The 16,344-nt window shown below is 38.8% G+C and overlaps 2 protein-coding genes across 4 annotated transcripts in view; one reads left to right on the top strand and one right to left on the bottom strand.

The window, feature by feature from the left end:
• The window catches only part of LOC311045278 (uncharacterized protein), a 43,304-nt gene extending 39,246 nt beyond the window's left edge, over positions 1-4,058 (bottom strand). For all 3 annotated transcript variants that reach the window (XM_084057090.1, XM_084057089.1, XM_084057091.1), the window contains exons 1-5: positions 3,924-4,058; positions 3,424-3,582; positions 1,592-1,729; positions 647-804; positions 163-266 (exon numbers count right to left, since the gene is read on the bottom strand). In XM_084057090.1, coding sequence (XP_083913216.1) covers positions 163-266; positions 647-804; positions 1,592-1,729; positions 3,424-3,582; positions 3,924-3,927 — 563 coding nt within the window. In that variant the 5' untranslated portion in view covers positions 3,928-4,058. The remainder of the gene's footprint in view (positions 1-162; positions 267-646; positions 805-1,591; positions 1,730-3,423; positions 3,583-3,923) is intronic.
• Positions 4,059-6,333: 2,275 nt separating this feature from the next.
• On the top strand, positions 6,334-16,113 carry nop9 (NOP9 nucleolar protein). Its single transcript, XM_084057095.1, has 12 exons — positions 6,334-6,383; positions 7,833-8,116; positions 9,577-9,813; positions 10,328-10,498; positions 10,598-10,705; positions 10,999-11,140; positions 11,312-11,504; positions 12,321-12,461; positions 12,575-12,694; positions 13,303-13,515; positions 14,255-14,360; positions 15,766-16,113. Exons 2-12 carry the CDS (start codon positions 7,879-7,881, stop codon positions 15,918-15,920), a joined length of 1,824 nt encoding a protein of 607 aa, XP_083913221.1. The 5' UTR covers positions 6,334-6,383; positions 7,833-7,878; the 3' UTR covers positions 15,921-16,113.
• Positions 16,114-16,344: the final 231 nt, after the last annotated feature.

The following is a 16,344-nucleotide window of genomic DNA, read 5'->3' as shown; positions in this document are numbered from 1 at the left end:
CATTTTCATATTGCCATATTTGCTTCTAAATATATTTTTTTCAGTTTTTATGTCATACGATTTCTGGGTAGTGTTATTTAATCACCTGTGTTTCCATTAAGTAATGTGTAGGCCTATTTATTCGATGATTTCCATGCTTTATGCGGCAATGATTTTAATTACCTGTAATGGAGAACATGAGCTGGGATTCCACTTTCATTTGCGAGTTTGAGTCTCAAGTTGTTGATCGTGTCACTTGCCAAGTCCACTTTGATCTCAAAGTTACCCTATGAAGAAATGTGGCGAGTTAAGAGCTATTCACACCAAGCACGATAACTATAACTGTAACGATAATTATTTGAGCATCCACACTGATGAGCAATGATATGTTCCATAACCAGTGGTTGTGGCACCAAGCACGTTGGAGCCCACACACAAAGAGAGAGAGAGAGTGAGAGAGAGTGAAAATATGGGAAAGGAGACGGCGCTGATGATGTTCTATTTGTACCACAGTTAATGTGCTGCCCATGACCCACTGGGTTTGTCTTTTCTACAACTCACTTTCTGAGAGTAAATTCATACACAAAAAGGACTACAGATTTTTTGTATAAGTTGTTAAACAGTAACATTTTGATTAGTCACATCCCCATTAAATCATTCAGCTCACCCTCAGCATCACGTGGCATCGAACAGTATCTTCTCCTCCTCCTAAGACTTCAGGAGCTTCTTGCCTTTGCATTGCAGGGGATTGCTTTAGGTTATGCTTTGGTGTAAATATTACATACAATTCTGCTCCATTTTCAATGTGTCTGTCTTTTAAAGACCCTGTAGATTAGAAATGTTCATTGAAAGAAATTAGCACACGGTGTTACTTATCTCTGCTGTCGGGCAGAAACCAGCTAACTCCAAAATGTTAATTTCTCAGGAAATAAATAAAAAACTAAACAAAAAGTGGAGTTAGGAGGTTTTGTTCATCATTGATAAGCACAGCTTAATTGGGGGGGTAAGAGTCAATGTTAATTCAAGCTGTTTATGACCCCCCAAGATATCCGCAGCTACCAAGTGACACTTGCTGACGCCCCCTTCAGGATTTTTTGCTACGCATTATACTTTAATACTTTCACCAACACACAGACGTAAAGGTTGTTCAATAGCACTGATGCAAAAGCGTCCGACAGCAACGTTGTATAAGTACTTGTCAATTATATTGTCTATTCACAGCTTTGGCCACATATCATAAAATAACCATAATATAATATGGGCATAAAGGGACAAGGACTGACTAAGATCTCTGAGATCTCCACATGGGCATATTGGTCAGTATCGTGGTGCGACGTATAGTGAAGAAGACCGCCCCAAACATCTAGAGTCTACTGGATTAAACATGCCAGACTAGGCTACGGTATGATCCTTTTTCTTTTTACCGCACATTATAGCTCCCCTTGCCAAAGTTTTGGCAAAGGGAGCTATAGTGTGCAGCTCTACTTCACTTTGATATCAGTTCACTTTGGCACTTGCCTTCAGGTCAGATGTGACTGACTTATCTTTGATCCCTACTAAAACATATTAGCAATATTAAAGTTATCAAAATGTAAGGTCATACAGTTCTTACATGTATTGAAGAAAGGATCATCAGTCAATGGCATTCCATTGACTGTGTATAGGCAGACACCTTTAGAATTCCCAACGTTTTCAAGGTGGCAGATCCTTAACATCAGATCTTCAACTGTATTTTGTGCAGGGTCCATATCTGGAGGAAATTAACCTCAGTATAACCACACTGACTTGAGGGCGTTTCCACAACAAATATCTGTAACATCAATCACTCACAGACATACAGTAATGATATTCTATCAAGCTCTTATAGACTCCGGGCATAGCGACGTAACATGGTCGCCACGCCCTTAAATCGTGCCACTTCCGCCGCCATCTTGAGGGAGTAGATTGACAGCTGCCACAAGTGTAGAGTAGTGTAGTGTAGTCTGTAGTCCTGTGTTTGTTGTCCAGCAAGTAGACGGTGTAAATTATTATCTATCTCTAACTTGTCTGTTGCTCTAATTTAGCAATGGTACGACAGTGCTGCATTATCGGATGCAATGCCAAGGTTTCAGACGTTAAATTAAAAAAGTTAAATTGCACACATTTCCAACCTGGAGGAAAAGCTGTTGGAGATCAGATGTCGGAGATATCAAAGAAACGGCTTGGCATGGGTATCTTAAATACAAATGGGTATCTTACATACAATGAGATTGAGCTAACAGCTAAATTGTGTTTCTCTGTGTGTCCAGTCTGAGAAACGTAGTCTAACGTGGGTCTAACGTGGGTGGCTCACGGTCACGGTGGCTGAGTAAACAGCTGTCTGTCTGTCAGCAAGTGTTCAGACGTCGGAGATATCAAATAAATGTAGTATGGCTTGGGTGTCAGCTGACGAAATAACATAACCTTCAACAACATTCCCAAACACATATAAGCTCAAACGAGCATGACAGCACACAATCAAACATATAAACATCTGTTGGAGGCGAGGTTAGGATCAGCATCAGCGTTGCCATGTCGGCTTATTATAAGCGACTTTGGGCTTCTTTTTATGTGAAGTTGCTTGTAAAATTAGTAGTTTTGTATGGCTTATTTATAAAGTGTACTTGCTTATTTAGGCTTATTTAGGTGCTTGCTTATTTAGGCTTTTTTTTTAAAACAAAAAAAATTAAACCAGTGGTTCTCAAATCTTTTCATGAAAATGTTTTGTGCCAGGGAGCATTTGTGTTGTTAGAATGTTTTAAAAAATATTCCAAATGTTCTTTATTTTATTGCAAGAGTTTTTTTTAATAACCTATGTACAAGCTCACGTGAGCTTGTAGATCGGCTATTTTCAAGTAGTCGATGTATCTAAGCCACTTCTTTTGGGCTTGTTTTCATAGACCTGGTTGCTTATTTCTCTCGCAAAATATGGCAACACTGATCGCAGGTAGCGTGCCTTTGCGTCTGCATTCAGCTTCTCTCTGTATGGTAACTCTCTGTCATGCATTGCCAGGTCCATCTTCTGTCCTTTACCAATAAATTCGCTGTAGTTCAGGACACGTCGTGACTCGTGGGTAACTGTCAATGTTGTTGATACTAGCTGTTGTTATGGAGCTCCCTTAATATGGCCACCGTAACTACTTCAGCCTAAGCTTGGCCACGCCTTTTGCCCGGAGTCTATACACCAAAGTTTAAAAAATACCTTTAGTACAAGAGAAAATACAGAATAGGTGGTGAAAAAATGTTTACCGAATGGGTTCCCAGATTGATCATTTCATAATGCATTACTTACTTACTGCAGGGCGAAGAAATCAATTTAAAGAATAGAAGTAAATAGCTGACAAATATATATATATATACTTCAATAGTTGGTTAGGCTCAAGCTACTGTTTAAAAGATAGGCTTATGTAGATGCCATTTACTCACCCCTGATATATGTTGGTTCAGGACAATGGGGGTATCTGTACTGGATGCAAAATGACTCCATTGATTTTTTTACAATTTGAGATTGGTTCTCTGGGGCTCTGAATCTTCCAATTTCGTCTCTCATTTTAAAAAAACGATTCTTCTCCACTTGGGTAAAGCCTGGAAATGTGTATTTAAAATGTAAAAGTCAATCATGTAAAAGCAGTTAATAGAGTTCCTGTTCTACTTTCTATCTGATATGTTTTTGTTTAACTAAAACACTTGTGTGGTGGGGTTTGTAGTGGGCGTAGGCATGTAGCCTAATCCTGTAGAAGTGACAGATAAGGTTCAACTTCTCACATAAAAGTTAAAACTGCTAGTTGAGATTGTTAATTGCCACTGGGTGCAGTAATAAACTTGTTTTGGAATGGATAACGGTCGAGTGGGCACCTAAACCTTGATTTAATTTACTCATTATTATGTACAATTTCACATGCATTTGTAGGCCATTTATATCTTACCCATGTCGTTTAAATTTTCATCTGTTACACTATCAATGAAATCTCGTTCATCTTTCACACCAAACTGAATGAATTGGTTGTAATAAGACTCCAGTCTGTGATGTTCAAGTAGGTTGTAAATTATGGTAGCAGAAGCCATCTGAAAAAAGGGAAATAATTCAGTTATCTTTGTGTAGCTACCAGAGGGGGGCAGCTTGCATAAACAATAACGTTTATCACCTTTAACATTACAGTGTCATATAGTAACAGAACATGGATAATTTTACAATAAGACAATGTAATCAAGAAACTCACCTTGCATATCCATAGGCCCCCTGACCGTGATGCTCACAAAGAGTAATGTGATCTCCCGAGAAAACAGAAAAATACTCGGTGGAGTTTAGCTCCGACGGAACGTCTCCCTCCGCTGTATAGCTCCGAGATGAGGTTCCTCGTTTCTCGGTGCCGTTTTAGCAGGACATTGTCGCACATTTTCCACTTTACATGTTTCTTACCCCTTTCTGTACATCGTATCCAAAAAGTAAAAGTTTTCTGCCATGCTCTCAGATGTTTTAAGTTCTAGCGCACAACAAAAGCTATCCAACGAGTTGAAAAAAGTATTCAATTCGCCTCTGTCCTCATCCGGTTACAGATGACATTACTGATTCCCCTACTGGTCAAATGTTGAATTGCATCTTCTAATGCAAAATAGTATGGAACCGGCTGAGGAGAGTGGCGAATTAAATACTAATAATAATATTTTTCAACTCGTTGGATAGCTTGTATTGTGCGCTAGAACTTAAAACATCTGAGAGCATGGCAGAAAACCTTTACTTTTTGGATACGATGTGCAGAAAGGGGTAAGAAACATGTAAAGTGGAAAATGTGCGACAATGTCCTGCTAAAACGGCACCGAGAAACGAGGAACCTCATCTCGGAGCTATACAGCGGAGGGAGAGGTTCCGTAGGGGCTAGGCGAAGTTGAACTACTAGAATTCCAGGAAAATGAAACTTAAAGAGCACGTAAAGTGAATTATTAATGAATTTGTGTTGAGAGGGGAAGTCCAAGACTGAGCTATAGCCCCCTTTAGAACCTCTCCATCCGCTATGTAGCTCAGCGGAGGGAGAGCCTCCTGACTGTATCCGCAAGGAAGAATAATATGATTTGTTGTTTGTTTTTCATGCTGCCGTAATGTTGCAAACATATATATTGGATTATTTTTCAGATAAACCTTTTTCCAAGCAGATTTTCTTCAACTTTCATGTGTCCAGCAACAATCTCTTTCTAGATTTGCCATTTATACCCATTGGCTATTGAATGTGGTGTAAGTGATGTTTTAGTCATCGTTTGTGCGTGTGTGTGTGTGTGTGTGTGTGTGTGTGTGTGTGTGTGCGTGTGTGTGTATTACTATACTTGTGAGGACCAAAAACTGAGCGAGCCAGACCTCGGAAGTGTGAGCACTAGGGGGAATCCAGGCACCGAATAATTATATAATTATAATTATTTTTAACTTGTTAAAACTATGAATTACTATTATAACCAGTGGTGGAAAAAGTACTCAAATTCTTTACTTAAGAATTCAACATTTATTTGAGTAAAAGTACAAAAGTATTGGCATCAAAATGTACTTAAAGTACCAAAAGTTAAAGTACTAAATATTTGAAAATGGCAGATCGACAAGCTCACAATGCGTTGCGATGTATTGTGTAATTCAAATAGCCTATGTATAAAATATGGCTAAAGTGGTTCATGTATGTTTCATTATATCATAGTTTATATCTGAAAAGTAACTAGTAACTAAAGTTTTCAAGTAAATGTAGTGGAGTGTACAATATTTGCCTCTGAGATGGAGTAGAAGTAAAAGTATTGGAAATTGTAAATACTCAAGTAAAGTACAAATACCTCAAAATTGTACTTAAGTACAGTACTAGTTAGTTACTTTCCACCACTGATTATAACTCTTCGATGGGCGGTCCCAGGTCCCCCCAGACTAGACGCACGAAGTGTACTTTGTTGCCATGTCGACTTATTATAAGGGACTTTGGGCTTCTTCTTCTGTAAAGTTGCTCGTAAAAATTGGTGGTTGCGGTTTTTGGGGCTTGTTTCTCAAGTGTACTTGCTTAATTAGGCTTGCTTCCAAATGTTTTAATTATTATTTCAACGAGTGGTTCTCAAATATTTTCATAAAAATGCTTTGTGCCCACTGCCCATGGAGCATTTGTGTTGTTAGAATGTTTTAAAAAAACAAAATATCCAAATATTCCAAGCTTGTAGATTGGCTATTTTCAAATAAACCAAGTGCTCATTTGAGTGAGAGTGACCTAACTAAGACTAAGTTGCTTCTTTTGGGCTTGTTTTCATAGACCTGGTTGCTTAATTCTCTCAAAAAATATGGCAACGCTGCAAAGGGTACGTCATTATTACGCGTCACAACACCACACCACACTGCTACAGGTTTCACATGTTGGTACCTTTCCATGGTGAGTAAAATACATTTTCTTAAGTGTGTGGTTTATTATTTACTTCCGCTGATAACTATAAATGATAACTAGCAAGTTCCCACTCGTTACAGTGAAATGGTCATGCTGATGCTGTTAGTGTTATGTGGTCGTGGATGCTAAAAACTTAGAACGTTGGATATTAGCTAGCTAGCTTTAGCAACATAAAGCCCGCACGCATGTTGTAAAAATGCTATAAGAGGGTTTCTGTTGCCTGATGCAGTGGTGTAAAGTAACATTTACTCAAGTACTGTACTTAAGTACGAGGTATGTTTTACTTTAATGGAGTACTTCTAATTTCCAGTACTTTTACTTCTACTCCACTATATCTCTGAGGCAAGTATTATACTTTTACTCTACTACAATGATTAAAACACTTTAGTTACTAGTTACTTTGTAGAAATTGATTATCATTACTGTAAAGGACTGGACCAATAGGCGGCTGGAAACAGCACAGAGTCAGGTGTAAATTGCAACCAAAGTGCTTTTATTCATCCCAAGTGTACAGGTTAAGGGCATCAGCAGCAGAATGTGGCATGGTGGTCGGCAGCTCCACCATGTCCTTGTCCTACAACTAAAACTGAGTATGTTTGTTTCTGGCAGCCTTTTATACTCAGCTGAGCCAATCAGTGTGAGTCAATCAGTGTGGGTTCAACCATGTTGCAGGTTACTCCAAACATGCAACAAATCTAACCCACACATTCCATTAAAACATCTGAATCAATAATTCTGGCAAAACATCTAACTTAAGTACCCTATGGCAAAACAAACATTATCACATTATTAGCAGCTTCCAATATACAACGCAAAACCCCCCTCTCTCTTCTACTGTGGTGCAGTCCACCCATATATGGTGCTCGGGCACCCTGGGGACTCTTTTGCCCGAACACCCTGGAACAGACAGACATAAGCAGTATTAAAATCACAATCCAACATCACATATATATTGTCAAATTATATTGCACTAAAACATATTGCACATTCCTCTTATGATCAAATATCCTACTGTCAAATATACTGTGCAAAGGAGTAAAGTGCAAATTAGTGTCAATTATCAGTAACGGAGGACCTCTTCGTTACAATTACAAAACATACATTAACCACTTCAGCCCTATACATTTCGGCCATTTGAAAATAGCCGATCTACAAGCTCACAATGTCTGGCTAATTGACGCATTGTGAGCTTGTAGATTGCCACTTGTGAAAATAGGACTTTGTGCATAATGAGTACTTTCTACTTTTGGTACTTTTAAGTGCATTTAGATACCAATACTTTTGTACTTTTACTCAAGTAAATTTAGAATTCCGGACTTATACTTGTAACGGTATTTCTACATTGCATTATTGATACTTTTACTTAATTAAAAAATGTAGTAATCTTTCCACCACTGCTGACATGTTGCAAATGCTTTTGTTTATTCCCGACTGAAGGTTATTCTCAAAACGTAAAATATTACCAGGTCAATAATCTGCTGCCATGCTAGAGAAAGTGGAGAAGAATAAGCCACAGAAAGATGGAGGACAGAAGAGGAAACACCCTGGTGATCAAGGAGAAGAAGCAGAGAGAGGAAAGAAGGGACATCATGAGCATAAAGATGATGGAGCCAAGAAGCACCATGATGGAGCTAAGAAGCACCTGGACCCCCTGAGTGTGGGATACTTCCGCAGGGTTGGAGAACGACTCAGTGAAGCCTTCGAAGGGGACGAGGAGAGAGGTGAGAAGACTTATTATACTCACAAGGGATACGGGAAGAGTGGCAGTGTTTCCAGCTTTTGTGAGAGAAACAAGCAACCAGGTCTATGAAAACAAGCCCAAAAGATGCGACTAGGGCTAGGCTACATGAGCCATTTAAACATATATAATACTTCGGCAATTTGAAAATAGAATTTGGAATATTTTTTGAAACATTCTAACAACACAAATCTTATATGGGAGTCCCTGGCATAAAATATTTTCAGATGGGAGTCTGCAGACACATAAGCTACATATTAATTTGGGGGTCCTTGACATGAAAATGTTTGAGAACCACTGGTTTAAACAACATTAGGAAACAAGCCCAAATAAGCAACTACACTTTAGAAACAAGCCCCAACAACAGCAACCAATATTTACAAGAAACTTGACATAAAAACAATATATATAATAAGCAGACATTGCAACCCTAAAGAGTGGCCACCTGAGAGGTTTGGACACCTCAATGTGAAATTGAGTATTTCTTTTCCAAAATGTGATAAAAATTAAAGAAGAATAAAAGTATATTTTGGAAAATGGTCTGAAATAATGTAATGTGTACTTGATTTGAACATGCACAGTACATCATTATCAAACCTAAATGTACCCTTCAACTTATTGTTTATGCCATAATGACTGGATAGCCACAGGTTTTGTAGAAATTTGAGTTTTCTAGTAATTGTTGATATATTAGGCCTTTTAATGTCAAATGTTCAAATCGTGTATACGTTATTTCAGTCCATTTTCCAAAGCATACTTGTTTTCATTTCATATAAACATGAGGCCTGTCTTGTTGCCCTAGCCCTAGAATGGCTGATATTCCATGCATTGCATAGGCAGCCATAGCTGAGTGGTCCCTGGTTCGCTTCCCAAACCCAGTCTATTTCACACTATTTGTCGAAGTGTCCCTGAGCAAGACACTTAACCCCTAACTGCTCCCCTAACAGTTGGGACCTGAGTCTTGTCATATAGTGTCAAATCCCTTTTGAAAGATGGTTTGGCTTTCCCAGCAGCTCTCAACATGTAAACTTCCTTCAATGAGTAGATATTTCGTAATCACAAATGATCAGGTGTGACAAATTAAATGCAGTGGAGGTGAATAATACCCCAGGAAATTGCATTGGCCCAGCTGTATATGGAATACATGCAATGTATGGAATATCAGCCTTTCTGGGGCATCAGCATTGTGAACAAGATTTCGACTGTAATGGAAAAAGAAGGAAAACAAAGACGATATTTTACGGTCCTGAATTTTCACTTGAAAATTCTAATGCTAACACATTGGAATGTAATTTTGAAGCCCCCATCACCACTCAGAGCTGTCTGGTTAGTGAAGTGGGATTCTTTATCAATGCATGACCTCAAATAGACCGGGTGTTTCTGATCCTATTTCAAAACAATTGTCCGAGTGTATGTGTTGTCTCTTAATATTTCCTTACCTAGTGATGTTCGTGGAGAACGTACTCACAGAGGTGAAAGGTCAAGCGGCGCTGGTAGCCATGGACAGTACCGGCAGTATCACCCTTCAGCGACTGCTCCCATTGGCCAGCCCTAAACAAGTTGGGGAGGTTTTGGTCGAGCTAGGAGGAGACTCTGGTTCAGAGTTTAAGACGGTGGCATGTGACCGCTGTGGAGGTCACATTGTGGAGAGCGCACTCAGACAAATGTCTCGGTGGACAGGTAGACTAAACTCTTTAACTCTTGTCAAGTTGTTGCTTAAAAAAAAAAAAAAAAATTATATCGTTGCTGTCAGGCATAAGCCTTTTCTCTCCATATTTTAATTAATGGCCTACATCGTTGTGCAAAAGCAGCGAAAGAAGCTAGTCGATCAGCAATTTTTGTGGTGAGCTTTTTTTTATAGCCATTATGAAAAAATAAAAGCAAAAAATCTAGTCAAATTGGTTAAGTCTGTGGGTTTTATAAATATATTTAACCAATAAAGTATTAACAAGAGCTTGTGACTAAATAATAACTACATTGGATCCATTTCCTGAAAAGTGAAAGTTTTGGACATACAACAAGGTTTCTGCCTGACAGCGACAATATGCTATATGCAGATGTTTGTTGGTTACTTGTTCACATGTGTCATGTTATTTACTTAGATAGGCATATCCTATTTGCTTGACCACAAAACGAAAGAATCTCTCATTTTGCTGGTATGAGGACCATTCTCTCTTTTCTGTGTGCGCCTTAGAGGAGGACGAGGACTGTGTGATACTGGAGGCTCAGGTGTTGTCTCTAAGTCAGATGGTGAGAGATAACACCGAAGAGTTCATCAAACACACGCACGGCACGCATGTGGTCCGCACACTTCTACATGTGCTGGCAGGCTGCCTGGGACCACCCAGGACAGAGTCACATCCAGGTAAGGACAGAAAGACATTTACTACTTCAAATAGAAAATCAGATGCAGAGGCTCTATTCTGCTCTTGAATTAATCTTTGTTATCGTCACCTTTTACCAGGTTCAAAACACCGGAGTGCTGTCCCTCAAATGACAGACTTTGAGGTCCCCACAACATTTTGGTATGAACTGAAAAGTCTGACTGAATCTATGATGAACAATGTCAATGGTGAGTTTGTCTTTCATCAACAAACAACACATTAAACCTCATCCTAGCAAAAAAGAGTTTATAGAATAAACAAATGTCCACCCTTATGAGAAAATTATGAGAAAATTGGTTAGAAACTGTTTTGATCTATTCTTTGCCATTAATCCTTTGACTTAACCGCCATATGTCATTGGATAACAAATGGCAAAAATATCTGATTTATAAGCTTACATGTTGCATCACGTGTTGTGAACTTGTAGATCTACTATTTTAGCATTATGTGAAAACAATAATAATAATAACCTGTCTTTCAGTGAGTGTGACAGATGCAACTGCCAGTGCTGCTTTCCAGACCATGTTGACTGTGTGTCACAGAAAACGACCAAAACTCTGCAAGAAGATCCTCACAGGTGTCATCGATTACTTGACCACTCGAAGCGCTGCCCCTGGAGTTAGGTCAGGGCAAACCTTTCAATGTCACAGTAATCCTGTCATTCTCAATAAATCACATAAACTATCATGATTAAATCAAATGTGAAGTCTTTGGAATTTTGTGGAGGAATATATATATATATATATATACACTGTACCTTATTTTGTCTTCTTTTTCTTTCTGAAATCTATTAGTCCTCTTCTGGTCTTTCTGAAGGACCAGGCTGCCAGTCGCCTCGTTGAAGTAGTCCTCCAGCTATCCCACAAGGCCCTTCTCCGTGACCTCTATAAGAACCACCTCAAGGGTCAGTTGGTCAACTTGTCAATCCATCCCATCGCCAACTTCACCATACAGAGGTTTATCGCAGCCTCAGCCAAGTACAAAATGGTAGGTCCTAATTTTCAGGAGAGTTTTCAGACCCTTTTAAGTTCTTCACACTGTTTCAGACCCCATGTGGACCACAGGAAGAGTAGCTAACCCTGATGTCCCTATTATGAGCATGTCATCATAGGCAAAAAAAAGTTCAACCTTTTTCCAAAATAGCCTATCTATAAGCTCACAACGCGTTGCGATGCAACGTGTTGTGTGCATGTAGATTGTCTATTTTCACTATTCGCCGTATAACAATATAGGGCTTAAGTGGTTGAATTGGATGCAATAAAAAATGTCCCCATATCAATCTACACACAATACCCCACAATAACTGTTTTATTTTTCTATATATATATATATATATATATATATATATATATATATATATATATATATATTTTTTTTTTTTAAGTGAAATATTTAATTTATTTACATACGTTTTCAGACTCTTCACTTAGTACTTGGTTAAAGCACCTCTGGCAACAATGGCAGCCTCAAGTAGTTTGCTTGGCACACATTGTCTTGGACGTTTTCTCCCATTCTTCTTGGCTCATGTTCAACCAGGTTGGATATGGGAGTGTCTGTCGGTACACATTTTCAAATGCAAATCTTCACCACAATCAAACAGTTTTTTTACTTTGTCATTAATGTGGGATATTGTGTGAATATTGATAAGAAGAAGATAAAATAATTGAATCCGATGAATCCTTCCATAACTTCCAAAAAATAACAAAACATACATGCATGTCATTCAGTGTAAATATCATCGCATTACATTCATTATTTCACGTGACTTCCTATTCCCCCCCCCCCCCCCCCTCCTTCATGTAGTTCTTGAGGTTGTTTGATGAGCTCGTCCAGGGCATAGAGGCCGTCTTGGCAGCAGGTCACATGGGTGTGGTTGTCCAGCTGGCTGAGGGCTGTGCTGAAAATGGGGAGAAACAGGCCGAGATGATGCAGTGCCTTCTCAATGTAAGCACTGTTTTCTCCACCTGTGCATTTTATAGCTTGTACAGTACATGAAACTGTGTAAATAATCACATGAGTTGTAGTAGAAAAACAAGTATATTTTACCCCCTTCCCAGGCCTTCCACTGTGCGGAGCCTGGCACCCGGCATACCAGCTGCCTCCCTCTCTTCATGTCCCTGCTCACCTACGAGGTGTATTACCACTCTGACACAGCAGAGGGCGGCATCCAGACAGAGGTAAGTGGTTCATGCCTATTATGTCCACTCCTCAGGCAAACTGATAAACCATGTTTTAACCAGTGGTGGAAAAAGTACTTGAATGTTTTACTTAAGTAAAAGTATCAATACTGCAATGTAGAAGTACTCTGTTACAAGTAAAAGTCCGGAATTAAAAAAAAATACTTGAGAAAAAGTACAAAAGTATTGGTATCAAAATGTACTTAAAGTATCAAAAGTAAAAGTACATTTTTGAAAATAGCAGACAAGTTCACAACGTGTCGCGATTCGACGCGTTGTGAGCTTGTAGATAGCCTATGTATGAAATAGGGCTAACGTGGTTAATGTGTGTTTTATAATGTAATAATTTATATCTGCAAAGTAACTAAAGTTTTCAAATAATTGTAGTGGAGTAAAAGTACAATATTTGCCTCCGAGATGTAGTGGAGTAGAAGTAAAAGTACTGAAAACTGGAAATACTCCAGTAAAGTAAAAGTACCTCAAAATTGTACTTACGTAAGTAGCAGTAGCAGATTGCATAGTCAGATGCAATTTGTTTCCAACTCTTGAACTAAGCATGAGACCCGCTCAATAGGCTGCAAACCGTCTTTTGTATGTTCATCCCCTAGGTCCCTCTGCAATCCATATGTTACCATGGCTCATGTCTGGTCCAAGCGTTGGCCAAATTCAAGGAGCGCTCGCTCCTGCTGAACAGCTTGCGTTCCCTGACCCCGGCCGACCTCCTGACCCTGGCCGCCAACCCAGCGGGCAGCCATGTGCTCCAGGCTCTCATCACCACGTCCAGCGACAAGGGCAGGGGCAAGATACTGAGGAGACTTGAGGTGAGAAGAACGGAACATAATGGAAGTAGAATGTTATATGATGTTATGGATAAAATCACTAGCTATCCTAAAAACACTATTACACTAAGGCTATTGGCTGCTATCCAGCAGTGTTGATTTTGTCGAATAATGTTCGTCGACTACCTTTTTTCACTGATAAAAACTAAATAAAAACTACGCTACGATGACTAAGACTAAATATATTGACAATTTCGTCAACAAATAAAAACTAGACTAAAATGTTAGGGAGGGACCTAGTGGGGAAGAGATCCAGTAGAACTAAAAGTCCTTCTGTCGACGCATTGTGAGCTTTTAGATCGGCTATTTTCAGCATGCAACCAAGTGTAAAATCAGCTATTACGACACCATCAAGGCACCGCCAAAATCCTTTTTAGTCGGCTATAATCTTATATTTAGTCGACTATGACTAAAACGAAATCAAAATGTACTGTCAAAATCAACACTGCTATCCAGATATCCACATATACTATATGATATGAAAAACATAAGCATTTCTATATTCATATATCCCTTTGACAAATCATTTGCTTGCTAATTCATGGGACATGTGAAACTGAATCAGTGAATGTTTTAATCAATATGGCAGCACATTGGTACACATGAATGCAGTGTGCTCAGGGCCACGTTCTTGTGTCTAATTGTCCATTGGCTTGGATGGTTGTTAACTCTACGTGACTCATCGGGGCAATTTCCTCCCTCTCACCGTCTATCCTTCCAGGGCCAGTATGTCCAGATGGCCTGCTCTCGGCTGGGCAGTCGGGTCCTGGAGGCCGTGTGGAACAGTGCCTCAGTCAGTCAGAGGCAGAGCATCGCACAGGAACTAGGTACAATTAATTACCTGAAGAATATTGCTTTCACTATTGGTCCTATTTTTCCACCTGGGTTAGTTGTGAGGAGTGGCTGGTTTCAGGACAAGTTCATTGTGTGTGGATATATAATTTTTTTGCAATGGTTATATAGATGAGTGATCGAGCACATACCATAGTACTTGACTTATATTTATTTGAAGGCTTGAGACAGAGCAACACATCGATTTGCTGCTCGCTTCAAGATACATCACACCTATATTTACGTGTACATATTCCATTGATTCCATCATATACAGAAAATGTACACGCAACAATTCTTAAAAGGATCTTTAACTTTGACAAGAAAAGAAAACGTGCTGGCAAGAACATGTTCAACTGTACAAGAGAACACCTATAGCTAGTAGTTCTTTATATTAGGGCATAATCTCCTTACACATCAAATCAACAAATATCAACGTCATAATATGAGCACATTTAATCTAAATTGCTTAAAGTATTTATAAAATCCAGGGACTCTTTCTTGATCTATAGTGGTACGGACAACCTTGGAAAAAGAAAAACACACTTTATTAATTTATTCTTTGCACGAGGCAACCATAAAATATCTTTTCACCGCAAGACAGAAGTGCCTTCATGTGTTTTTTCCATTGGTTGTCTGCACCGGTTGGGGACTATGGATCAAACAATACTCCCTGGATTTTGTTTTTTTAATATATATATATATATATATATATATATATATATATATAGATATAGATATAGAGAGATAGATATAGAGATATAGAGATATATAGAGATATATAGAGATAGATATAGATAGATATAGAGATATATATAGAGATATAGATATATCTATATAGATATATCTATATATCTATATATCTATATCTATATATCTATATCTATATCTATATATCTATCTATATCTATATATATATCTATATATCTATCTATCTATCTCCCCGTCCCCGTCCAGGGCACCTACAGTACAGTATCTTGTGACCCATTAAAACCATGCAGCGCCTCCTCTGTTGTAAACATAGTACTATACAAATTACTTTGAAGGGGGTGGGAGGTTCAATTCCATGAAGGGAATACTCTTAAACTTCCCCTGTGTAAACCATCAACTGTAGGATAAATCATGCCCATAAACACTATCAAACAGCATACGAATTAAGCCGAATGGGAAATTCTTGTCCGAAACCGAGTACCGAATATAGGAAACAGTTGGCCGAATAACCGAATGGCCGAATATGATTATTTAAACATATTTTGAGATGGGGAGGGGGGGGGGGTTAGGCCATGAGCTTGTATACCTGCTATTTTTGAATAGCCAAAGAAATCTCAAAATGACACAGATGCGTTAAGTTTTCATTTTTATTCCTGACTCCTTTTCTTTCTCTCTCTGTTGCATTTCCAGCGGCAAGTGAAAACCAGTTGAGGTCGGATCAGTTTGCGCGTCACATATGGGCAAAGTTTGCCCTGTCACACTTCGTTAACAGACGAGCCCAGTGGCAGGAACTACAGACGGGCCAATCAAAGAAAAGGAAGCTGTTCAATGACATTCTTGATTGACGAGCAGAAATGTGTCAACTATATTATCTATCTAAAGTGATTTTATACTCTTTCCTCAATGTGGTTCTCTGTAATTGAAAAATAAATGAACCATAAAAATGGCTGTGATGATACTAATACATTTGGTATATTTAAATGCGTTTTGTTTTTGTGCCCATTTTGTTTATTTGACACAAAAAAAAATGCTATATAAGATGAGGTGTAGAGGGATTGCATTTGTAGACCGACCTGACTGAGTCACCAAATCTTGGTCAACTCATGAGTCATGACACAGAAACCAAGAAGCAACCAATCAACTATGGTGAATCATCTATTATTGGAATGCCAAATTCTTACTGAGTCATCAAGGTTGGGGCACATGGGACAACAGCAGTGTTAATTTTCGTCGACTTAACTATGACTAAAGATTTACTTCGACTACCTT

The sequence above is a fragment of the Gymnoscopelus microlampas genome, assembly GCF_963454915.1.
Source record: "Gymnoscopelus microlampas genome assembly, chromosome: 5".
Classification (NCBI taxonomy): domain Eukaryota; kingdom Metazoa; phylum Chordata; class Actinopteri; order Myctophiformes; family Myctophidae; genus Gymnoscopelus; species Gymnoscopelus microlampas.
This window is presented reverse-complemented; position numbering and strand designations above follow the sequence as displayed.

What these genes read in the sequence shown, in the direction of transcription:
- nop9 (XM_084057095.1), top strand. Translation starts at nt 7,879, where the DNA reads ATGCTAGAGAAAGTGGAGAAGAATAAGCCACAGAAAGATGGAGGACAG. An exon ending in ACAAATGTCTCGGTGGACAG is followed by an intron (nt 9,814 to 10,327) that starts GTAGACTAAACT and finishes TGTGCGCCTTAG; the next exon opens with AGGAGGACGAGGACTGTGTG. An exon ending in AGCGCTGCCCCTGGAGTTAG is followed by an intron (nt 11,141 to 11,311) that starts GTCAGGGCAAAC and finishes GAAATCTATTAG; the next exon opens with TCCTCTTCTGGTCTTTCTGA.